This window comes from Vanacampus margaritifer, chromosome 5 (assembly GCF_051991255.1).
Source record: "Vanacampus margaritifer isolate UIUO_Vmar chromosome 5, RoL_Vmar_1.0, whole genome shotgun sequence".
Taxonomy (NCBI): Eukaryota; Metazoa; Chordata; class Actinopteri; order Syngnathiformes; family Syngnathidae; genus Vanacampus; species Vanacampus margaritifer.
In genome coordinates this window covers 29,723,668-29,748,365 of record NC_135436.1, presented here as the reverse complement: position 1 = coordinate 29,748,365, position 24,698 = coordinate 29,723,668, and the positions used below count along the sequence as shown (strand labels likewise).

Sequence of the window (24,698 nt, the reverse complement as noted above, 5' to 3'; positions counted from 1 at the left end):
AAGCTTATTCTATTTTAGTAAAATACATAAAACATTATTTGTTTTCAATAGTTTCTGCATCCAGGCCTACACGAGTTCGATTCGGCAATCGGCACACTGATCTGTATATTATTGGATGGCCGATGGCCCATACACGCCGTGCAAGCCGTTGAAGCCACAGGGCGGCCATCTTACTCCTCCCATCTCGTGAGCAGTCTTTTATACGGGGGGGTGCCAGCCTGGTCACTATTTTTTTTTTTTAACAAGTGGGCAGTATGTGCTGCTTTGAAGACCCCTTTTTTTCTTTTATCGCTCAATTCCTTAGAGCCCAGTATTAGATCTGGCAGAGGCATCTTTTGTTGAATTGCAGTTATAATTTTTGGATAAAAAGTTTCCTCCTGTAAACACCATTAAGTATATAATTTATACATGTATTTAGTTGTAAAATGTCTGAAGTCCTGTTGTTTGTGTTAAATCAATTTAAAACATCTTAAATCATGCTGTTCCTACAAAGTACTGTCTCAGATGTTCTCCAATTACGATACTGTAAACTTGGGAGGAGTAATATGGCGGCCTCATTGCTTCAAAGGTCTTGGCCAATTGGCTATCCAGTAATTGTATACAGATCAGTGAATCGGCACGACCGAAGTCTTATTTTGAAGGCGAGCCTTGTGGTGTTCCGGTATCCGGCAAGGGGCGCGAGGTTTGTTATGTGAGTACTGTAGTTGATAACTTTAACATTAGCTCGAAGCTTCGACACATTTTTGGCAGGTTAAGCGTGGTTTTAGCCTGAAACGTTGACACTTTACTGTATGTGAAATATTGTGTCGCTCTGAAAGTTTACCATACGCCGTTATGGTAAGTAGAGACGAATTCAGTTCGTTTACCATATATTAAATTACGAAGTGGACATTTTTGCCGTGACCGGCTACTTTGTTCTGACGGTTATGGTTACATTTGGGCTGCTTATGCCAGTAACACTAAACAGCCTATCTTCAGTGGCAAAAAAAATGAAAACTTTGTGAAAAGACACAGAAAGGACTGAATCGAGGCAAGTGGTGCAGACTCGGTCTGGTGATTGACCGATCAGAGCCGTTCACGGCAAAATTGCACTAGCAGGAGAGTCTCGGCTAAATATTCGCTGCCAATAATATGTTCCTTCGTCTTGCACTTCATCTTTTTCTTAAACCATGTAAACAAGCTTTTAGGCTCGTAAATGACGAAAAGATCATCCGTTTACGTGTGTTTAATCTCAACTGTGCTTCATTTTTTGTGACTAATGTCCCTCCGCAGGTGTGCCAAATATTAGGGAGCCTTTAAGTCTGGAGGAGTGGATTTCTTACCTTCAGGAAACATGCATCGCTATTTGACAGAAGAACTTTGGAAAGGTAACATATAGAGATATAACAATATCCAAATGTCACAAGTTAGGGTTTGAAACTAAGATTCGGGATTAAAGTTGTGTTTTTGAGTCGGGGTTGAGGTTTGAAATAAGCGACAGACATCAAAATTAGGGTTTCAAACAAGAATTTGTTTATAAAATGACGGTTTCAACCCTGGGTTAGGGTTTTAATTCAGGTTCAGTACTTCAGATGAGAGTTTCAAACATGCTTTTGTCTTTTTCAAACTAGAGTTTTTTCTTCACGACAGAGTTGGGACAGGTGGAGCCCGACTGGTTCCAGGTGTTGACCACACGAGCGTCCTTAAAGGAAGGAAACATCTCAGATTCAGACGATCAAGAGGAAATTTGTCCCAACCAGGAGGCAAACTTCAAAACACCTTTGCGGAAAACGGCTGCAGCGAATGCGGCCGAAAGTCAAACGCCTTCAACGCCTCAAGTGTTCAGACGCAGCTATGTTGCGTCTCCGGACAGTCAGGACCAACAAGGTAAGGGTTGAATTCCGTTTTGAAACGCACGCAATAATAAAAAGAAAAGGTAAATGGCACGATTCAAATCAAGTTTTGCTGTTTTCGTTCTTTGGGGGGGATTTGCTTAATTTTAAACGAGGATTCGGGTTTTTATTATGGTATCAAAAACAGAAAGAGTTTCAAAGAAGGTTGAAACGATACTTTGAAAACCAAGTCCTGCCTCCAAACAATACGACACCCTAACCTTGCCTTGAAACCACAGTTTGAAACCCTAATCTTATTTTGAAACCCCAATTTAAAATTTGACGGTGTAATTTTGCCTTTTGCCTGATGCGTCAGATTGGATTTCTGCTATCCAGCTAGTACTACCGGTACATTTCATTCATTTTCATTTCATTCATGTTTCAGAAAATCTGGTTTCACATGAGTGGAAAAGTGTTAGGGATTCAAATTAAGATTTTAAAAGACATTTAGAATTTCAAATTGAGTTTTCAATGTCGTGGGTTAGGGTCAAATTAGGGTTTCAAACAAAGGCTTATATTTCAAATCAGGATTAACAAACTACTCTGATCAAGAAAATGTGTGCATTCAAACAAGACTGCAGCTCTACTTAGTTTAATTTCTTTATTTTAAAGTGTTAAAAATGAGCCCCTCTTCCCTTCTTTAGAGCGTGAAATGCTGCCATGGGGCGGCAGGAGTCCGTGTTTGTTTGGCCTTTCCAAAGACCCGTAAGTGAATTGATGCTTCTGCTTGGTTATTCTAATGAAATCTGTTCAACAAACATCATGATGTCATCTCCCAGGGTCCCGCCTTCAAATTATGGAGACGCACACCCACGCACTGCCAACTGGTTTAGTAAGCTGAATTATTTATTTGTTTTCTTTCTTATTGAAATTTGCTGCACTATTTTTTTATTTGTATTCTTGTGAACAGATTTGTTTCATACGCCACACAATGTTTTTTGTTTTCGTTTTTGTAGGATTGATTGTGTTTCCTGTGTAATCCAAATTCACCTTTTTATTTGTATTCTTGTTTGTTTATTTATTTATTTATTTATGACTTATTTTATCTGTATTCTTCACACGCCACAAAAGTTTAGAATTTTATTTTGTTACTATTTTTTTGCATGTTTTTTAAACAATGTTTGATCCAAATGCACTTTTATTTCTGTTTTTGTTGTCAGGTTGTGTTTGTGTTTCTTTTTTTTTTTTTCTTTTTTTTATATATGGATTTTTCTACCAATACATTATTGTATTTGTATTTAATATTGATTTTTTTTTTTGCCTTACCCCACAGATTTTAGCTGTATTTTATTATAATTGAGTCTTTTTGTGTAGTTTGTCATAAGAAAACATTTGTTTTTCCATGTATTTTTTTAATATATTATTTGCTTTTAGAGCAAAATCTTCTTTTAAATTATTTAAAAAATGATTTTTCTTGTTGTCAGATCTGCTTGACACCCCACAAGTGTCCCCAGTAAGTTCATGTATTCCTTCTTAAATGTTACACAATCCACATTGGAGTAAATCTAAACCTATTTTGTGTGTGAAATGACGCAGGCCAGTTATGCCGAACACATCGCCGAAAGCCTCGGCGCCAACATGAACCCCGATATATCGTGGACCAGCTCACTCAATACGCCACCAGCTCTGCCTTCCACCCTCATTTTATGTAAGCCACCATTTTGTTTTCTTATTTTTGTACTGCAAGCTTTGCAGCCACTGTGTTGGTTTTGTCCACCTGCAGCTGAAACAGAGGAAAGTACCAGCCCGGTGACATTTTCCATGGACAGGACTGCTGTGGTGAGTTCTTGTTTCCCGTCTTACTTACATGAAGATATTTATTTATTTATTATTATCATATTTTTGGTCTTCTCAGCTGGTTCGGAAGCTCTTCCCTTCTCTGTCCAACAACTCCAAAATGGGAGCGGTGTCACCACGAAGCAATGACCCGCTTGTGGTTCGACAAGGTATTACTGATACTGCTCATTTCCCCTTTAAATGAATGGAAAGCATCCACCATAAACCACCACCTAAAAACATTGTTACTTGTTGTTGCAACTTATTGGTTTCATAAAATATTGGAGTTTAGAAAGAAATCTTAATCAATAGACATCTTTGTTTTAAAAATCTAACAAAAAGTTCAGGGATCTCATAAGTAAATATCTCCCTATTGTTTTCTACAGTAAGGAAAGTTTTCCAAAATTTCAAAATATCTCAAGTATTAAATTTTTGCTTATTTACCAAAACTTTAAATTTACTTACTTTGTTACTTACAAAAACAGAAGGTGCTGAGAGTTCCCAGCGTCAGCAGCATCTCTGAAAATTTTAATAATTAGTTCCCTGAAGTTAACTTTTTTTAAAAAATTTTTTAAATGGCTTCATTATCGGCCATATGATTCTGAAAAATGTCCGATGCCGATATTAATACTCATATAAAAAGCTAAATATCGGCGCAGACAATTGACCCAGCTGATCGGTCTATCCCTACATAATACTGATTTTATTTAGTGTAAGCAGGACAAATGGTGTAAAATTGAAATGACTTCTCCAATAAATACAAGATTAGACTTGTATCTAACTTTGTACAATTTTCAAGTCATAATTACAGTAATTACTTGTCTTAAGTACTGCAATTTAATAGTGATCCAATCAACAGATGCTGATTCCCCATCGGCTGTCCCTCATCCAACGTCCCAAAAGTCCCCTCCGAGATCCCCGGAGCGCAGCATCGGCATCTGGAGACAGCAGCTCGCTGACGCCAGCGAGGACCGGGCCATTTGCAGCCCGGTGGCCAGTGTTCCTGATTGCACCCAAAGCAGCCCGCCCTTGTTTTTCAACAGCAGCACGTCGCTACTGACGAAGGTGGAGAGCGAAAGAACAAAAAGGAGACAAGAAGTACACAACAACAGCCCCCCGGTCGTCCCAGTTGAGTCCAAGCCTGTGTCCTCTGAACAAGGAGAGTCTGATCAAGAGCAACACACAAATCCTCCAGTGGAAACTGAAGACAACCGACTTTCACAGTGGTCACCATTGAGTTTAGCAGACATTCCAGCCAGCACTGTTACAACACTGCTGGAAGATAAATGTACAACCAAAGCAAAGAGTCAATGTCACTCTGGCTATTCAGTCAGGCCGTCTTTGAACTCTGCTGGATTTACCAAGAAAAAGACCACATTTATTTACACCATTGATAAGCAGAAGCACTCGTTGAAGAACAACTGCACCGAAGGTAACACCTTTTGTTATGCATACAATCGTTGATGTGGAATTAAGTATATATTTTTCCGTAATTTTTCCGTACACAGTTGTTAGCAAGTTTGTCTTTGAATTACCCTAAAATGGCCACCTCAATCCAAAATGGCTTACTTCGTACTTTGTTTTGTGTACTGACAAACATAGTGTGTGCCTATCAAACTCTATGCTCCTACATTAAAACGTTTCATGTTTTACGGTCATCAAATGTCTCTTACATACATAACATTGCTAAAATTTGGTAGCAATCAAGCAAGTTCACATTTGAAGGAAATGATTTTTGATTCAAAATGATTTTTGATTCAAAATGATTTGATTGACTGATTTCTGCTTCAATTTATGAATGTGCAAAGAATCGTCATGATCTACTCCAGTCTGACTTGCTAATGCTAATTTAACAATGCTAACACTTTTATCACTCAAAAGAACGGCTATTCATACAAAACTTTTCAGGAATGTATACAGACAAGCATCTTAACATTACTCAATGCCTTATGCTCTTCCTATGCCGGGCATAACTTGGTCGTGACTATGTAACTGCAACTTAACAGTGTACAAGAACGCGCGAAACCACACTGCCCCTAAGTGGCCAAATTGTGTACATCATGAACAGCGCTCCCAATAAAGGCACACACTCAAACAAGGGCAAGACGGTATAAAATAATTTAAATTAAATCGATTTTGGGACATTTAAAAATCGAGTCTGAATCAAAATGAGAATGATGAAATATGAGAATTTTTTATTTATTTTTGGCACACCCCTACCACCTAAACCTATTTTTATTTATTTTTTTAGTATGTAATGATGATGGCTTTTTTTTTCCTGAATTTTCAAAACATTCTTGAATTCATGTTGCAAAGCCAATTACAATTAGGAGATTATTGCTTTTTGTTGGACAGCAACCAACTTTGTATTTGATTTCAGGTCATAAGCTGCCTGTCACGCTGATGCCAAAAGCTGTTGATGGCACAGACGTTTGCAACATCAGCGACGAACAGGAGAAGCTTCACCAACAGGAAGATGTCGTAAAAGAAAAGCTGCCTCCCTTGCTTCGAGTGAACTCGCAGGATTTGGACATGTCGCAGCTTTGCCGAGCATTTGCACAAGATTTCAGTCAAATGCCGTATTTGGATGCACCACCTAAAATGGCTCCTCCTCCTCCTCGCAGCTTCTCCCCGGTGGCATGTCTGGCTGCGTTGAAAGTTGCTCGACAGAAGGCCAAAAGGCAAGTAGAGGTTCCTCGTGAAGCACTTTTCAGCGAGTCCGGCGATGAGATGGCAGTGAGCGATAGTGGCTTCCTGTCGGCCGGTGCCGACGTCTCGCAAGTGGCCGTGTCCTGCGTAGAGAAACTTGAACCAAGTCACAATTGGACTGTGGAGTTTACAAGTACAAAACAAAACGATGTGTGTTTGGAGGAGAGTTCAATCGGAACATGCGCTGACGCCGAGGATACAGCAGCGCACCCACAAAGGAGTTTAAAAGACTTAAGCCGCCCTCTAGTTTCAGTTCAGTCCGAAGATTGTGAAAGGACACAAGAGATTGTAGCAGTTTCTCTTCCCTTGGCGCACGGGTCAGGATTCAAAACCGCTTCTGACAAGAGTATACAAATATCGGCAGCCAACCTGCAGAAAGCCAAGCGACATTTTGACGACACCGACAGTCAGCAGCCAATCAAAAGTGTCTGTGAGAAGGAAATTCCCACATTGGATTTGGCTGCAAGCCATCCAGGAAGTGTTTCTAAAAAGTGTCTGTGCAAAGATCGTGACGAAAATAATAGTGACACAGAGGAGTCACTTCAAGTCTCTTGGTCCTTGAAACAAGTTGAAAATGCTCCAGAAAGTCCCAGAAACATGAACGCAGGCGAATGTCAGGGTGAGCAAGCCTTCAAATGTAACCGGGACGCGAGGGAGCACATTCTCGCAACGTCCGCTTCTGCTCCCTGGACCCAAAACGGCGAGCAGGCCAACTGCCAGCTGAGCGCCTCCCAGAAAGCGGATGTGAAGGCGTTGTGCTCCCTCCTGGAAGAAGCAGGCAGCCAGTTTGAATTCACGCAGTTCAGAACCCTAAAGACTAAAGAGGATTCCGCCCCATTGCTGAAAGCGGACAAAGACCTGGACCATGACTTGCTGTCCGGAATCGATTTTGACGACAGCTTTTGTGCAGAGGCAAATGAGAAAACGACCTCTGCGTCATGTGATGAAACTAACCTTGAAGAGCCCGATGTTGCAAAGCAACTCCTGCTAGCACAGATCATCCAAACGGAAGAAATGATCACCGGAAGAGTTCAAACAGCTGAAGAAAGTCTTGTAAGAGTTTCCAAAAAATGTCTGAAGAAAACCAAACATTTATGTAACGATTTAGAAGAGGCCACTCCAGCACACAAGCAGAGTTTTCAAAATGGTCGACACACAATCCATGAAAGCGCCTCTCAGAAAGCGGATCATTTTGTTGACAGCTACAAAACAGAGAACCCTCTTCAAGACTTCTCTTCATCGGTCCAACCCAATCAAAGGACTCCAAAAAATCCTGGCAACATGATTGCACGCGCACGCCAAGATGGCTTTCAGATGGCCAGTGGGAAAAGAATTTTCATTTCGCCCAGAGCGATGCAAAAGGCAAATGCTGTCTTCAAAGACTGCGCTCGTGAAAACGGACGAGACCTTGTGGGGACTTTCATGAATGCATCATCATCATCATCTTCGGCCTCCCTGAATCTTGTCTCCTCCACCGATAGCTTCTCGGCCAGCAGTGCGGCCAAACATCGTTTGCAAGAAGACCACGGAGATAAACAAAGTGCAGAAATGAAACCGGGAAGCTCCTCATTACGCAAATGTGTTGACCATCAGCCGGGCGGGTTCCAGACGGCTGCAGGCAAACCATTTTCCGTTTCTTCCGCTGCTCTTCAGAAAGCAAAATTGTTGCTTGATGAATGCTCTGAAGTCAAGGAACGCCCAGCCAGAAAAAGTGAGCTCCTGACGGCTAGCGAGAAGCCGGGCTCATTTTCAGACAACTCTCTCTTTTTCAATCTCGACTCCACTTCAGAGAGTCCATCGGTTTCTGGTGTGAAGGCGTATGATGCCAAAAGAGGAAATGCGACCAATGTGGATGGCCAAAACTACCGGGGCAAAAATGAAAATGTACAAAATAATAGCAATGTGGAAAACCAGGCAAATCCGTCTTTGGATGTCTGTGGATTCTCTTCTGCCAACGGGAAGAAGTTTTGCGTGTCTGCGGCTGCCTTGAAAAAAACCAAAGATCTTTTGCGAGATGACCTGAGCTCAAAAATGAAACCTGGAAGGTTCTTAGGTGTAGAACGTGTTGAAGAAGTCGCTGCTTGCTCTGCTGCTCTTTCAAAGGCAAACTTCTTGCTCAAAGATTGTGATTCAGTTGAGGAACACGGAGCCGGTTATGCGCCACTCAGGAAAAGTCACTTCTTGTCAACTATGGAGGAGTCAGTGTCATTTTCAAACAAGAGTGACCTCGCCTCCACTTCTACTACCAACATGCGCAGGATGGATGGCCCAAACATGAGTGCGGCACCTTTTGTGGAAAATGAAAACTTACGGCATCATAAGAACCTGGAAAGTCATGAAAAGCCATCTTTGTCCCCAATTGGTAGCGGATTCTGTACAGCCAGTGGGAAGAAAGTTTCAGTGTCCAAAGCGGCAATGGCAAAAGCCAAACATCTTTTGCAAGAAGAGCGTAAGGACGAGTCCCATAGAAAAGGAAGCTTCTTGGGAGTCGAACCCATGAACCATCAGCCGGGCGGATTCCTGACAGCCGGAGGCAAACGGGTCATTGTTTCTTCTGCTGCGCTTAAGAATGCAAAATCCTTGCTCGATTGTGATTCAGATGAGGAACATCCACTAGCCAGAAGAAGTCAGTTCTTATCTTCTAGCAAAAAGCCTCGCTCATTTTCAGACAACGCTTTCTTTGACAATCTCTGCTCCGCTTCAGAGAGTCCAGCCGGGAAACTGGATGAGACGCAGCAAGGAAGTCCTGCAAGCAAAGATACGACACAGAAAGACACAATTTTACCCAACATGGCAACGCTAGAAGCAGATGGTTACTTCAGAGACGTGATGGACAGTAATGACGGAATGTCGGGAAAAGAGAGTCTCTCTCTCTCTGCTCTGGAGACTATAAACATGGAGATGAGTGGTGAAAACCATCCCGTACAAAATAAAAACCTTCAGCATCGTAACAGTCGGGAAAACCGTGGAACTCCATCTTTGGATGTTGCTTCTTCTTCCCTGAGTGGTGTTGGATTCTCGACTGCCCGTGGCAAGAAGGTATCCGTGTCTGCAGCAGCCATGGCAAAAGCCAAGCAGCTTTTTCAAGAAGACCACAAGGACAAGGTGAGCACAAAAACGCAAGCCGGAAGCTTCTCGTTAGTTGAATGTGTCAAGCGTCAACCGGGCGGCTTCCGGACAGCGGCAGGCAAACCAGTTGTTGTTTCTTCCGCTGCTCTTAAGAATGCAAAGTTCTTGCTTGATGATTGTGATTCAGTCGAGGAACATTCAGCTGATCTGCTATCAAGAAAAAGTGAGTTCTTGTCAGCCAACGTTAAACCTGGGTCATTTTCAGACAACTCTCTCTTTGATCATCTCCGCTCGACTTCAGACAGTCCAGCTGTGGAGCTGGATGATGCAAAACAAGGAAATACTACAAGCAAAGAGAAGGTGGATGGTTGTTTTTCAACTGAAGGTGGGAGACAAAAAAAGACATTTTTAGCCAACAAAATAACACAAGAAACAGATGATTACTACAGAGACGAGATGGACTGTAAGGATGGGACAAATATGGGAGAAATAATGCCCAAGGTCAAATTTAGAAACACGACTGCTGCACCATTTGTAGACGTTAAAAACGAAAGGCATCATACCAGCCCGGAGACCCGAGCAGTTTCATCTTCGGATATTTGTTCTTCTTCCCCGAGTGGCAGCGGATTCTCTACTGCCAGTGGCAAGCGCGTGTCTGTTTCTGATGAAGCGATGGCAAGAGCCAAATCTCTCCTCAGTGACGTTGAGAACGAAAACCAGAAGTTCCAACACAACACTAGCTTACAAAATGACAAACAGGACATCCTGCATAACGTTGGATTCCGGACGGCTGGTGGAAAAAGAGGTTCTACAGATGTGCCCCACGCATCGACATCCAGCGGTTGTGGATTTAGCACAGCTAGTGGCAAAAAAGTTCTTGTGTCTGACAATGCGATGGCAAAAGCAAAATCCCTGCTGGATGAAAGTGTTATGGACACGGGCGCTAGCTTGCTGTTGTTTGCGACTCCAAAAAATGCAAATAATCCCCAGATTGAGGAACAAGATGATGGTCAAAGTGTCAAATCAAGCACAATAAGTCATTGTGGATTCAATGCAGCCAGTGGGAAGCCGGTGTCCTTTTCCACTGTGGCCCTCCAGAAAGCCAAAGCTCTATTTGATGACATTGGCCTCAATGAGGAGGACCAAACAGGCGCACAGAATACAAGCTTTAATGTGCCTTCAATGTCTGGCTTTGCTCAAGGTCAAAGAGGAAGAAAGCCAGCAGCTGCAGAAGAAACTGCTCGTGAAAAGGGCGACCTCCACGGACAGGAAATGCTAGATGTGTTAGGCGGAGAGATCAATCGATCACCTGAAGGGGCCGCGATTGTCAACTTGCAGTCGTTGGACCTGACGGACTGCACTGAAACGCAGCAGTTGTTTCTGGCCCAGGAAGCGCTGGACTGCACCAAAGCTTTACTTGAGGACGAGTCTCTCGCCGGACCTTCCATGACGCTGGAAAACATGCCGCCAAAGAAAGACTCTCGCGGGCCCAACGAGGAGCAAACGTATGGAAAAAGATCATCTGAAGGCACCGAATTGGCTGGTAATGATCAGATCTTCATCTTCACTTTGAAGCAGAAACTAATTGTTGTGTTAATGATCATCTCAAATATTCTAGACTTGCCCGCTCCTAAAAGAAGACTGTTGGAAGAATTTGACAGATCTCGCGACAGAGCAGGAGAATCAAAGTTCTGCCCGCAAACATGTTCTCCCAATGGTAACCACATTTTTGATATCTGATATTTGCATATTTAGACTCACACAGCATCATGTATGAGGTCCAGTGGCATCTGTTTCGGGACAATGGTTGAATTGTTTGAATTTTGAATGCTTCGTCCTATAGTTAAATAATGGAGCATTACAAACCATGTTTGAATTGACATTTATTAAATTATTAAATTCTTTACATGTTCTATGCACCCCCGCCAGTCTAAACACAACATTCCGATTAATATTGTGTTTGTGGAATATGAATTAAGATGCTGCTGATTGTTGTATGGTGGAGAGGAGATAAATTTAGCCTGCATTCTTAGTCCAAGTTTTGAAATCAGATCATCTTTGAGCTATTTATTCTAAGGTGAGTTTGAAATGATGGTGATTGTTTTGGGACCACACCATTTGACGGCAAATCATTTGAAGCTCACTCAATGTACCTTTTAAAATAATTGTTATTTTTATTGCCTATTTTATTTCTAAGGTCTAATAAAGGACAGACCGGCATTCAAGTACGTCTCACTTGGCCCAAACATCACCAGGCCGCACCGGTGAGCTGCCAACCTGTTTGTCCATCCCACGTACCGTCATTGCATCACACACATCATACCCGCTTATTCCCTAAACAGGGACGGCCTGGGCTACGTAGAGGCCGTCGCATCGCCAAGGACGAACCAGCAGCCCTCGGCCGTGGGCTTGACTTTTCTTCCTCCATTTTTCAAGAAAACTGATGTGCAACCGAGGAGGAGCAACACAAAAATAGCTCCGGCCTTTGTTCCTCCATTCAAAAGACAAACAACAGTGGCCAAGCAGAGCTCCACAAAACACTCCAACAGCAACACTAAAAAAACGACACCAAACAGTGAGGACCCTCAAACAAACAGCACAGACCAACGTATGACCAATCACATCTCCGGTCCAAGCCCACCTGTTGACAAATGTTGGATTGAAGGTAAACATTTGGGATCCTTTCAATTCTTGAAACCAGATGACTCATTGTTTTTCGCTGTGTCGGCAGGGATGACTCTCGACAACGTGGAGCTGGCACGAGACATGCAAGAGATGCGGATCAGGAAGAAGACGCGGCAGATTATACGACCTTTGCCAGGCAGCTTGTTTCAAGCTAAAACCTCGGGAGCGACGAGGATTCCTCTAAAGGATGCGGTGGCTTGCAGGCTTCCTGCCAAGTACACCCAGAAACAGGTGATTTGTCAAATCTTGCAAAATGATGACCCTTGTTTCACTTGGTCACATGAAATTTCATATCAATCACCATCATGACTAGACCAATAAAAAAAACTCTCAAAAAGCCGTGCCTAAAGAAAAAAAGGAAGTCATCCATTTTGGTTTGAAGCTAACTAAAAGCACCAATCAGGAGCAGAGCCTAGACAGATGGGTGACACAAAAGCTTTTTTGCTAATATGGGCAGCGCATGTAATCAATCTTATGATCGGTTCATCGGATTATACATTCCTTCTTACAGCTTTGTGTCATGTTTGTTTTGTTGCCTTTGTTTTAAAGCTGTATGAATATGGAGTGCATCGACACGTGTGCACGATCACCAGCGAGACAGCGGAGGCTTTCCGCTTTCAACTTGAGCTGTTCTTCAAAAAGGAAGCCTTTGCGGACGAAGGCGGAGTTCAACTTGCGGATGGCGGACGACTGATTCCCTGCGGGGACGGGACGGCCGGCAAAGGGCAGTTCTATAGGTCAGTGATTGTCAAACTGAGGTCTGCAAAATGATCAAGCAGTTTCTAACTCATTCACTCCCAGCCATTTTCACTGAAGCAACCCCCTTCGCTCCTGGCTGCATCATCATGCTCTAGCATAAAAAAACATAAAACTTAAGACATTTAAAATGGAACGTATTTATACGTTTTTGATCTCAAATGAGTTAACGTACATTTTGAAAGGTGCATCGCTTGCTACAGTTGGGTGCTATAGGGTGTCAAATAAACAATAAACCAATTACTTATTTCTTCTTTAGCTTTGGACCAGTTAAAAGTTATGATATGATATATTGTGATGAATCATCACATAAATCTAAAATTCCTGCATAACTAAATTACCGGTTAGGCAGGAATCGTTGTATAGAGGAATCTAACTTTTTTTTTGGACTTCTTTCCCTCCAGAGCCTTGTGCGACACGCCTGGCGTGGATCCCAAGTTGCTTAGTGACGAGTGGGTGTACAACCACTACAGGTGGGTTGTGTGGAAGCTGGCCTCCATGGAGAGGTCCTTCCCGGAAACGATGGGAGGCCACTGCCTCACACCTGAGAGGGTTCTACTACAGCTCAAGTACAGGTGAGAAGGACAAGGGCCTTCATTTGGATCACTTCTAGAAATGATCAAAAGGCTCTTTTGCCGTCCAGCGTCCAATGAGGGCTGTGACGTCACGTGGAAAAGGTCAATACACACAGTTGGGTTTCTGTAATGCATGCCCATCCGTTAAGTTTGAAATTAAGCAACCAAGTAAATCTTTTGCCTCAAAGTGTGTCTGTGAGCAAGCAAGGTCTGCATTTTCCCAGATTTTGCCAAAACGGTTACCCTAATTTGCATAATCCTGCCCTCACACTGATTCCAAGTGTCATTGGTATGCGTGTCAGATATGATGTGGAGGTGGACCACAGCCGCAGACCCGCTCTGAGGAAGATCACGGAAAAGGACGACACGGCTGCCAAAACTCTGGTTCTGTGCATCTGCGGGGTGCTGTCGCAAGGCCAGGCGGGAAACCCGTGCGCGACGGTGTGGCTCACCGACGGCTGGTACTCGCTGAAGGCCCAGCTGGATGAGCCGTTGAGCGGCCTGCTTCGTAAGGGTCGACTGGCCGCCGGCGGGAAGCTCATCATCAATGGCGCTCAGCTGGTGGGCTCGCAGGATGCATGCGCGCCGCTGGAGGCGCCTCAATCGCTCATGTTGAAGGTACTCTATATATGTAAGTTTAAAAAAAAAATAAAAATTTTTTTGTATAGTTCAAGGAAAAAACAGCTTTGTGGCCGTCAATGACACTCAACGGAAAAAGATCTCATGTTGTGTTTTTTTGTTCTTTTATAGATTTTCGCCAACAGCAGCAGACCTGCGCGATGGGACACCAAGCTGGGATTTTACAGACATCCTCGGCCGTTCCTGCTTCCTGTGTCATCGCTGTACAGTAATGGAGGGCCTGTCGGCTGCACGGACATTGTGGTGCTGAGGAGTTACCCTGTTCAGGTACTCATCCATGGCAGCCTGTAAAGCTCCACATCGCCTAACAAATGTCACCAAATTTGTATGTAATTACTCAAATGATGATCTTGTCACAATTTACTCACAAATATGTTCATTACTGTATGTAGATTATCGGCGCCGATATTCAGCAAATTTTGACAAATATCGGCATCTGCCATTTTTGAAGAATTATACAGTCGACAATAGTTCCATTAAAAAAGAAAGTGTTCAGGGAAAAAACAAAACGGGGAATTAAAGGTAGGGTTTTAAGTTTTGACTGTTTCTGTTTGTAAACAAACAATTCAAAACGTCCCTCTGATGGCAAAACAAAACAAAAATGGAAAAAGACCCCCGAGTTTTGATACTTCAAATAATTTGAAATAAAAAAATATATACTTACTGTAGCAAACAATAGGGAGCTACTTAAGTTTTTATTTAACTTTTGAAGACATGCTACTGCAAGATCACTGAACTTTTTGTTTGATTTGTAAAACAAAGATGTCTATTGACTAAGATTTTTTGTTAACTCCAATACTTTACGAAACTTAAACGTTGTTCAATAAACATATGCTTAAAAAAATAGCTAGATTTTGTATTTTTAAAAATATTTGATGCCCATATTTTCCCTTTTAGTAAAAATGAGTATCGGCTCCAAATATTGGTGATTGGCGTCCTTGACTACTATTAATCGGTATTGGTGTCGGACCTGAAAGAAAAAAATATATATCTAGTACTTTTTGTCATTTAGTGGAAGAGCATTGAATTTAATTGTTCTGCCTGTCAGGGTTATACGTTGCGAGCAAAATAAGCATTTTGAATAAATCAAGTGAAATGAATTTCCCACGGCACACCTGGTGATCGTTCACGACACACCAGGGGATCACTGTTTATTGATTGATTGATTGACACGTCGTCCACGCGTATGCATATTCAGTGGATGGAGAGGAAGTCGGACGGAGGCGTGGTGTTCCGCTCGGCCCGCGCCGAAGAGAAGGAAGAGGTTCGCTACAACAGCCACAGGCAGAAGGCCATGGAGGTGCTCTATGCCAAGATCCAACAAGAGTTTGAACAGGAGGTCACGGGTACGACTTGCAGCCGTCCATTCTGCTTATTTCTACTGGGCAAGGTGGCGCTGGCCACTTGGTAACTTTTGCTTTTGCAGACATCCTTTGGGCTACCATTCACAGTACAGTAGTGCGCTACCTGAACAGGGAATAACACAAAAGATGACTTTTGCCAAACAAAGCTCATCAGAAGGAAATTGAATTGTGGTTAATTTGCAGACAGCAAACGTCAACTCAGAAGACGGACTGCGAGTCATCGGGATATTGCAGGTCTGCAGGATGGCCAGGAACTCTACGAGGCTGTGGGAGATGACCTAGCTGGATTTGAGGTAACTCCTAAAAAAAATTAAAAAAAAAATTTTTATGTGCAGCTGAGGTACTGTCTCTTGGGAGGTAGCTTTAAGTGGGAAGATTGTCTGCTAAGGTTACTGGCACATTAGGGAGGTTAAGCGGGTGGGTTCGATGGTCAGGTTAGGAAGGAAGGTGAGATGCTGGGTATGTAGTTTAGTTGGGGGGAGGTAGGTTAGTTTCTGTGGGGAGGTTACATAGATTGCTTAAATGGGTTTGTGAATTAGACGGCTTTGTAGGAAGGAAGGTGAGATGGGGAGGTCAGCTGGGTACGCAGGTTTGACGAGGGCCGATACAGTCTTACGGTATGACAACAAGTGAGCAAAAATGTCGCAGTATCAGAGTATTACGATGTCAACTCCAATAAATAAATAAATATATATATATATATATTTTTTTTTTGTTGTTGTTTTGTTTTGTATAATTAAAAAAAAATCTATTTGGGTACATAAAAACAGCATTTTACCCACTGAAAACAATTTTTGATTTTAAACAAAATATAGATAATTTAGCGCATTAAGAAACATGCACCACGATAAGTTTATATAGATGTTAAGTTATAATAAATGTTAATTATGTTCAAGCAGCCATTCATATTGTGCACTGGCCTTCTAAAAAAATGAGCTCACACCAGTGACAGATGGGATTAATGGTTATATAAACCTTGACTTTATAAAAGCAAGGTTCATTGGCAGGTTAGTTTAGCTAACTGTGCTGTTAGGAGGGTACATAGGTTAGATTCTTAGTTAGGAAGCTTATATAGGTTGGTTAGGTATACAAAAATGTTAGATGGTTTGCTGGTTAGTTTGGTGAGTAGGTTCAATTGGTGGGAACTGGATGTACGCTAGATGGGTAGGTAGCTAGATGGGTAGGTAGCTAGATGCACCAGCAGCGTGTCCAATGAGAGATCGATTTTGAGGCAGATTGTCGACTTGCTGCTTCCAGGCTCATCTGAGCGAGCAGCAGCTAAAGACGCTGCAGGCTTACAGCCGCTCGCTCATGGACAAGAAACAGGCGGAAATGCAGGATCGCTACCGTCGCGCTAGCGAAAACGGTGTGGACGACGACCGAGCCAGCTGCCCTCAGAGAGACGTCACCCCCGTCTGGAGACTCTGCGTCGCCGACTCGTTGAATCCCGCCGGCGACGGTGAGACGCCATCTTCTCGCATTTCAGCGGCCTCATTTCACATCCACTCATGCCGCCTCTTTTCTGTCGGTTGAAGTTTACCAGTTGAACGTTTGGCGTCCGTCCTCGGACACGCAGGCCTTATTAAAGGAAGGTTGTCGCTACAAAGTCTACAACCTGGCCACGTCGGACAGGAAGAAGCGTGGCGGTGTTGCCGCACTTCAGCTCACCGCCACCAAGAAAACTACATTTCAGGACCTCCAGGTGAACAACATTGTTTACTGGATTTGGCTGCTTAACGAGGGATTAGGTTGGTAGTTAATCTGAGGGCTGCTCAATTATAGAAAAAATAATAATCACGATTATTTTGGCAATGATTGAAATCGCAATGATTGAAATGATTATTTACTTTTTGGTACAAAAGAAGAAAATGTTTAAGCAGAATTAAAAAAATATAGAAACACTATAATTATTGAAGTTCCTTTTGGACCAAACTGAATTTCTAATAATATATATTTATTTATTTATGTTGGCAACAACTTGAAATTGGAGTGCAGCCTGTGCAATTTCATGGAGGACGATCATTTATTTTTGGGGTACAAAACAAGAAAATATTTAAACGTAAAACAAATAATATTAAGACAAACAAGATTATTTGAAACGCTATAATTATGCAAATTCCTTTTGGATGAAACAAAATTAAATAAATTAGTTATTTTAAAATTTAAAAAGTGCAAATGTATAATTTTATTATTTTTTTTTACGATGATGTTGATTTTGTAATTGTGGAGTGTAATAATTGAAATTGTAATTGAATTTGGATTCACAGCCCTAAATGAGCTCATTTTTCTTTTTTTGTATTTTCATTCAGACTTCTCCGGAATGGTTGTCAGCGTTCTTTCAACCTCGAGCGTCTACCGACTTTGTGGCTCTTCAAAACCTGCAATTTGATCCCCCGTGCGGAGAAGTTGATCTGGCCGGATGCGTTGTCAGTGTTGTTGACGCGCAAGGTCAGTGTTCTTTTCTTTCTTGACTCGTCCCAGCAGACTTTGGATCTCGGACCTCGTGTTTTCACTCATCTGCGCAGGCCCGTCGCCTGCCTTCTACCTGGTGGACGACCAGATGAATTTTGTGAAGGTCCGCTGCTTCAGCAGCCTGCTTCAGGCCGGCCTGGCGGACGCCGTGAAAGCCGGCGCGCTGCTGGCTCTGAGCAACCTGCAGCTGAGGTGCCAGCCCACCCGGCCCACCCCCGTCGTGTACGCAGGAGACCTCAGCGTCTTCTCCAGCAACCCCAAAGAAGAGCATCTTCAAAAGGCCCTCGGACGCCTCAGGAACCTTCTACGGGTACCAAGTGACGGCCGTCAATGTCTGCGCGCGTTTGGGGCATTTCTGGCCAGCATTTCGCTACTTGGCCCGTTTCGGCGGTTCGATTAGACGGGGGTATGCTGGGCAGGTTTTGTAGACCGGCTGGATAGGTTGCTAAATGAGAGGTTTACGAAGGTAGCAGAGTTGGAAGGTCGGATATTTGATTTGATCATCATTGATTTCATTCATTTGTAAAAGAAAAGATGACATAAGGTGAAAAAAATATTCTTTGATGTTGAAAGAAAAGGAGCAAAAAGAAGACACGTCTTAATATGATATGGAAGTAGGGGGATAAGGTTAGATGGGTTGGTTTAATTTGTTAGCGATGTACATTAGATGGGTAGGTTACAAAATAACTATTAAGTGGGTGGTAGACTAAATAAAATGTGTAGTGGATAGGTAGGTGGGTCCGTCCTTAGTATGTAGCTAGGTTAGAGGGACAAGTAGGTTAGGTTCGAAGAGTAAATGGTCAAATGTGGAAATGCCCTTGATACATACTAGTTAGCGTTTTGTGTGTGCGTGTGTATTTTAGGAACAAGAGAACTTCTTTGTGTGTGCTGAGGACAAACTTTCCCAGGTGCTCAAGTGTGACGTGTGGAGCGCCGTCTGCTCTCCCACGCCGCCTCCCAAAACTCCGCCCATGCAGCACATGAGGACAAATGTCAGCTTTCTTTTACACTGGCGCTCACTTGTGTGGTTTCTATCTAAATCACGTTTCCTTCCGCAGGCCACATCTCAGCAGCCAATCAGAAGCCTGGGCTGCTTCACGCCACCGAGCAGGAACCTTCAGTCTCCAGCCAACGCGTCTTCGTCGGAGAAAGATCCGAAAAGCTTGAGGCGGCGGCGAGTTGCCGACTATCTCTCCCGCGTGCCGTCTCCTCCGCCATTGTTTCTCTCCCCGGGCCTGACTGCCTCACCCTCCGTCAAGAAGACCTTCAACCCTCCCCGGAGAGCCAGCACGCCCCGCACTTTGAAAAGTATACACACCCCAACCCTGGTGCCTGAACCTGCAAGCCCACCTAAGGAAAAGGAGGACGTTGAGTGGGTGAACGACCGCGAGCTCGCTATGATCGACACGCAGGCCTTGCGTGTCAATCATGCACTCTAACGGCAAACTTTTTGTGTTATGCGAGCCACAACTTTAAACAAAAACAGTTTGAATAAATTGTCTGTCAGTCTATAATCGAGGTATTTTGATGAAAAAGAATACATAGAACGCATACTGCTTTTCTAGACATTTGAGAAAAGTCGGCAAAAGAGAAAAACATTTTTCAAAAATCTCTTTATTCTTGTTTTACAGATATTAAAAATGATCAAACTAATGTGGGAAAAGCGAACACTTGTAACAAGTTCAGACACAAGGTGGCAGTAAAAGCACAAAAAACTAACATTTTGTAATGAGCCACATCAATTTTTTACGTTTGCATGAACAGAAGACAAAAATCGGACTTTTTTTATTTATTAAAAATGCAACTGATAGAAATAACTACAAATAATCAACATTAGCATACATATAAAACAATGTGTAAAGTATACAGACAAACAAAAATATTGTCAAACGAAAACGGATTTAACACAAAATATGAATCTATTTGCATACTGGAGATTTGTTATTAGACATGTTTCATGTTATGACTGCACAGTTCCTTTCAGTTTCATATTGCTTCCTAGTGCACAACATGCTACAGCATACATTTTTATTCCCCCCCCAACACACATATATAATGGACAAATGTATGAAAAATGAGAAAACAGAATGAGTCAAAATCCCAAAAGTCTCCCTAAAAAAAAAAGGTGTTTGAAGTAATGCAAACAAAAGTTGAATTCATTATTGTGTGATTCAAATATGCTAATTTTATTATATGCAGGTGCAGCTTAATCAATTCACGTACTGTTGATTAATTTTTTTTTTTTTCGGTCGTTCACTTCCTAAGGGGAAATCCTACATCAGACACATTCACACCACAATACTTAAAAAATAAATAAATAAATCATTATCTATAGAATTATACAACATTAAAAACAATCAAAATTATTTTTCATATCAAAATTAAGTCTAAGTTTCACTTTTTGAATTGAACCACTGTACTGAAATAAACTTATTTACAATGTTGACATTTATTAACAAGTAACTGAAATTATTATTCTGTAAAATTATCTATTGAAATACTTAAAAAAAAAAAATAATAATAATCCAAAACATTTCACACAAGACAAAACACTTAACAGCAAATACACAAAAAGTGCATCATCCAAAAGTGTCCCAATTGGAACGTCATCTGCATTTTGTCAACTTGCAAATGCGTGAAATTAAAATGTCCGCTAGTTTAGATGATTACGATTCTTAATCAGAACAAATCAAATGGGCTCCACTTCTTATTGTTAAAGGTGCACATGCAGGCTGAAAGTGTGATGTCGACAAAGTAACATGCCCGAAAAAAAAGCATCTTAAAAAAATAACAAAAACAAAACATTCCTGCTTTACCACCTTTGCTACTTACTAAGTCCGCCATGCCGCAGTCATAGCCTGACACGGGCTTGTAAGAATATGGAACGTAATCCGCTTCGGTTCAGGTTTACAAGCGAGTCTCGGGAACTTTTGTTGCATATTTACACGTCCTGGTTTGGTTACTCGAACTCAGGTCGACTTTTCAAGGCCACTGGGACGGACGGTCCTGTGCGCGACGTCAGTTTTTTTCTCGGACGCAGTCACAGTTTTTGGTCCAGTGTATCGGAACCCTCGATTGTCACTCAGTACCTGTGCTGGTGCTCGTAATGCCAGCGGTTGAAGTCGATGTTGAATGCTACGATACTTCCTGATGCCATCCCAGTGATCAGAGTCCTATGGGGCACAAAAAAAATCAAAAAGCAATAGTTTATGACAATAAATGGATGAATAATACAATAAATAAAATAACTAAAATATGTGCAAATAAATACAAATATATAAATATAAATACAAATATAGATATGTATGTATGTGTATATATATATACAGTATATGTATGTATATATAAAAGATGAATGAAGCAGTAAAGCTTTTATTACAATTTTTTTTTTTTAACGAACGTGTAGTAAGGCTTGTGTTTTTTTTTTTTTAAATTATTTTTTTTATTATTATTATTTTTTTTAAACCATTTATAGTAAGGTGTTTTTTTTTGTTTTTTTTTAAACGACCATTATAGTAAGGCATTTTTTAAAAGATGACCATGTATTGTCAGGTGTCTTTTTTTTTAAGACCATGTTTCCAACGATCATAAAAAAAAGTTAAATAAAATGTAATTTTTTTTAAATTTAATTTATTTTTTAAAAAATTTGTTTAAAATGTGTTTTTAATTGTAATTTAACATTTAATTTTTGTTTTTTTAAATGTTAAAATTAAAAAATGACGTACTACGACTGGCCGCCGGGGCAGCCAATCCCTTCCTGCTTGGGGCTTGTGGGGAATGTTGCTACGCCACTGGCCTGGAATCCATTTTATTTCCAGGAATAAAGTCACAGACAAAAACGCAATGTTGGTTGAACGTCGTCATGGCGACTGATTGCCGGAGCGTTGAGCGAAAGGCGGACGAGAGAGGAGGTCAACGAGGGCCGTAAATCAGCTGCTTGCTTTCTTTTGTGGCGACTTCTCGTGACATCCGAAATTGTCTGATTTCACAGGCCGCACTAGCGCCGCCGCTGCTGCATGCCTGGCGGCCTCAAGCAAAAATGCAGCACAATGAACAAGATGGGGCAGAAATTCCCTCGACAAACGCTCATACGCCCCCTACTGGCGGCTTAACAAATGACATGCTTGCTTCAAAATGAATACATCAAACTTGGCGGATGACAGGCATCTCAATGTATCGTCTTCTGTACTATAGAACATGAACAAAATGAGCCTATGCTAAAGGTTTAGCAATCGGCGCGCAAGCAAAACAAACGCGTACCGCACATTCATCATAGCACACACTTTGACGTCACGTCTCGCTTGGCGCCTCCAAGCGAGACCTCGTGGGATTCCTAGCGACGCACAGGCACCGGCGCTTCGACTTGACGGACGAGCACGTGTGTCTGTGGTCATTTATTGTAGCAAAAGGGAAAAGGGAGAGTTTGAAACGGACAAAGAAGCTGCTGTAAAGTTGACTTGCTCAAGGGCGCTCGTTTGCCAACTCGAAAGCCAAACTGACAAGCATGACACAAACGGGCACATCCAGCTTTTTCCTCAGGCGATCACATTATTAAGGCAACTGGAAATATATAGTAGCAAAATGATACAAGTCGTTAATCTACGGAAGAGGATTAAGGCCGGCAGTGATGAGAAAACAAAAAAAAGAGTTTGGCAAGGTCCTCACTTTATTCTCAAAATTCTGACTTTAGAGGTGAGAATCCTGCCAAACTTTTTTTTCTCTCTCTCTTCACTGGCCCTAATCCTCTTCCATAGTAATAATAAAAAGTATATAACACATTATTCATATTTATACACTAATTAGAAATAGACGAAAAATGAACACTAAAGATAAAAGTAATTTCATGAATCCTGTTCATATTTCAACACTTTTACTTTCACTGCTACTGTATATACAGCATTAATGATATACTTTGCTAAACTAGAATTATGTATTTAAAATAAAAACTATTATATCACTTGAAAATGAGCACTAACATTTAAGTACATTTAAAATATAGTTACACTAACAGTCATTTTTAACAAAAAGTACCAATCAAATAATATGATCAATAAATAACCTTTAGAACTTTACAAACTCCTTATTTTTCATTTATATTTAAAACGATCACGAATACTCATGACGCATTTCGATGACGTCTCGCCGGGACGCCAACAAACGTGCGTGGCAGCTTGCGGCTGACCTTTGGTCATGTGACAGGTCCATGGCCCTGATGGCGGCGTCGCAGGCCGGGTACACGTAGAGCGGCGTGAGGCTGCACGCCCGCCACACTTGCACGACGCCGTTGTCGCCGCCCGTGGCCACGTTGTGCCCGTCGCTGCTCAGCACCATCGCCTTCGCCCAGAAAAAGACAAAAAAAAAAAGTCATCATGCGCTTTTCAATATGCAACAAATTTCGATTTGTTATTATTAAGCAAGTATGTTGCAATAAACAACAGCTTTCATACCAAGATTGATTTGTTTGGTTTATCTTGCTTCTCTTGTTGTTCTTATTAATAAACATATCATCTGCGTTTGTAAACAATTTACAAAAGGCTTGATAAAAAAAAATATTTAGTAAGAGAATAAAAAGCAAAATGGAAAACAATGAAGTAAAACTGACAGACAAAAAGATACAAATAGGTAACGAGAGAAAAAATGTAGAGTGACTGGGACAACTACATGAAAAATGTGACAAAAAATGGAAAAACTAATTTGCAAAAGTATATGAACAAATCGACACAAAAGTAGAGGGGGGGGAACCAAAGACAAAAGAAAATGCAAAATAAATACATGAAAACAAATGATGGCAATGGTAAATATAAAGTACTTGAAAAAAGAAAACAAAACATTTTTCAAGACTATTTTTTTGCCGAGTTTTGTTTTTTGTATAATTTTTTATTTTGGTTTTTGTTCTTCTGAATACGTTTTACTGCAAATGTTTTTATTGTCATAAAAAAAAACTCCCAAAACTTTTCTAAATTGAAAAAAATATGTTACATTAACAAAAAGGAAATGAAAATTAAACAAATAAACGTGAACACAATAGTAGATGTAAAATAATAATTAAAATAGCAGATGAAAAGAATAATGGAAAAATAAATTGTAAAATAAATTTGAATTTATTTATTTAAAAGGGACAATGCACAGGATCAACAATTGAATGTGCCCAAGTTAGCTAAGTCAAGCTAATTTTCATTAGCAGTGACTTGAGCGGATGTAAAATGAGTCATTAAAATCACAAATCACTTTCCAACAATATCACCCCAAAAATTGTAAAAGTATTCAGTAAAAAGTAAGTCAAAATAAGGACATGAAAAATGGGAAAAAATTGTGAGACAATAGTAAGAAAAAAAAGAGAAAAGAAAAGACAACAGAAGAAAAAAATCATCAAAACATTTTTTAAGTCATTCAAGAATCGTTATATTCAGTAACGATTCTTGAATGACTTAAAAAATGTTTTGATGATTTTTTTCTACAACAATAACTTAAAAAAAAGAATCAAGCAGCTTTCCGTAGGTGTCATTTGGAGAAGGCCAAACGTGTTTTGTGGTGCCGGAGCGGACCGGAGCGACTGACCCGGGTGCTGTCGCGGATCTCCATGTGGGCCAGCAGCTTGCCGTTGATGCTGAAGTTGCAGAAGCGTCCGCGCTCGTAGTAGACGATGCAGTGGCCCTCGCTGGACACCGAGATCAGCCGCGGCCGCCGCCAGCTCTCGGGACCCTCCAGTGCCCGCAGCAGGTCCCCCGTGATGGTGTGCACCAGGCACGGCCCGTCTGCCAACACACGCACGCACGCTACTG

At 41.5% G+C, this 24,698-nt stretch overlaps 2 protein-coding genes across 9 annotated transcripts in view; one reads left to right on the top strand and one right to left on the bottom strand.

Annotated features, from left to right (window-relative positions):
* Nucleotides 1-653: 653 nt before the first annotated feature.
* On the top strand, nt 654-19,950 carry brca2 (BRCA2 DNA repair associated). 4 transcript variants are annotated; one of them, XM_077566747.1, is made up of 27 exons: nt 699-837; nt 1,273-1,367; nt 1,630-1,866; nt 2,516-2,576; nt 2,651-2,703; nt 3,296-3,324; nt 3,408-3,519; nt 3,595-3,650; nt 3,727-3,817; nt 4,507-5,079; nt 6,028-10,968; nt 11,044-11,142; nt 11,623-11,689; nt 11,768-12,090; nt 12,157-12,341; nt 12,660-12,847; nt 13,271-13,441; nt 13,744-14,059; nt 14,192-14,347; nt 15,279-15,426; nt 15,628-15,737; nt 16,702-16,903; nt 16,980-17,146; nt 17,754-17,892; nt 17,970-18,226; nt 18,780-18,908; nt 18,975-19,950. In XM_077566747.1, the coding sequence occupies exons 2-27, from the start codon at nt 1,334-1,336 to the stop codon at nt 19,353-19,355; spliced, it is 9,225 nt and encodes a 3,074-aa protein (XP_077422873.1). In that variant the 5' UTR covers nt 699-837; nt 1,273-1,333; the 3' UTR covers nt 19,356-19,950. The 4 variants fall into 4 exon arrangements, 3 of the variants coding, with proteins under 3 accessions (XP_077422872.1, XP_077422873.1, XP_077422871.1); XM_077566746.1 differs by lacking the exon at nt 699-837 and adding an exon at nt 654-691 and having other exon boundaries at nt 18,780-19,950; XM_077566745.1 differs by having other exon boundaries at nt 18,780-19,950.
* nbeab (neurobeachin b) overlaps nt 19,531-24,698 on the bottom strand; it is a 223,230-nt gene continuing 218,062 nt past the window's right edge. For 3 of the 5 annotated variants that reach the window (XM_077566748.1, XM_077566749.1, XM_077566750.1), the window contains exons 54-56: nt 24,475-24,671; nt 23,099-23,250; nt 19,531-21,089 (exon numbers count right to left, since the gene is read on the bottom strand). In XM_077566748.1, coding sequence (XP_077422874.1) covers nt 20,999-21,089; nt 23,099-23,250; nt 24,475-24,671 — 440 coding nt within the window. In that variant the 3' untranslated portion in view covers nt 19,531-20,998. Of the gene's footprint in view, nt 21,090-23,098; nt 23,251-24,474; nt 24,672-24,698 lie in introns of those variants that run through there. The other 2 variants (XM_077566752.1, XR_013294247.1) reach the window with 2 other exon arrangements.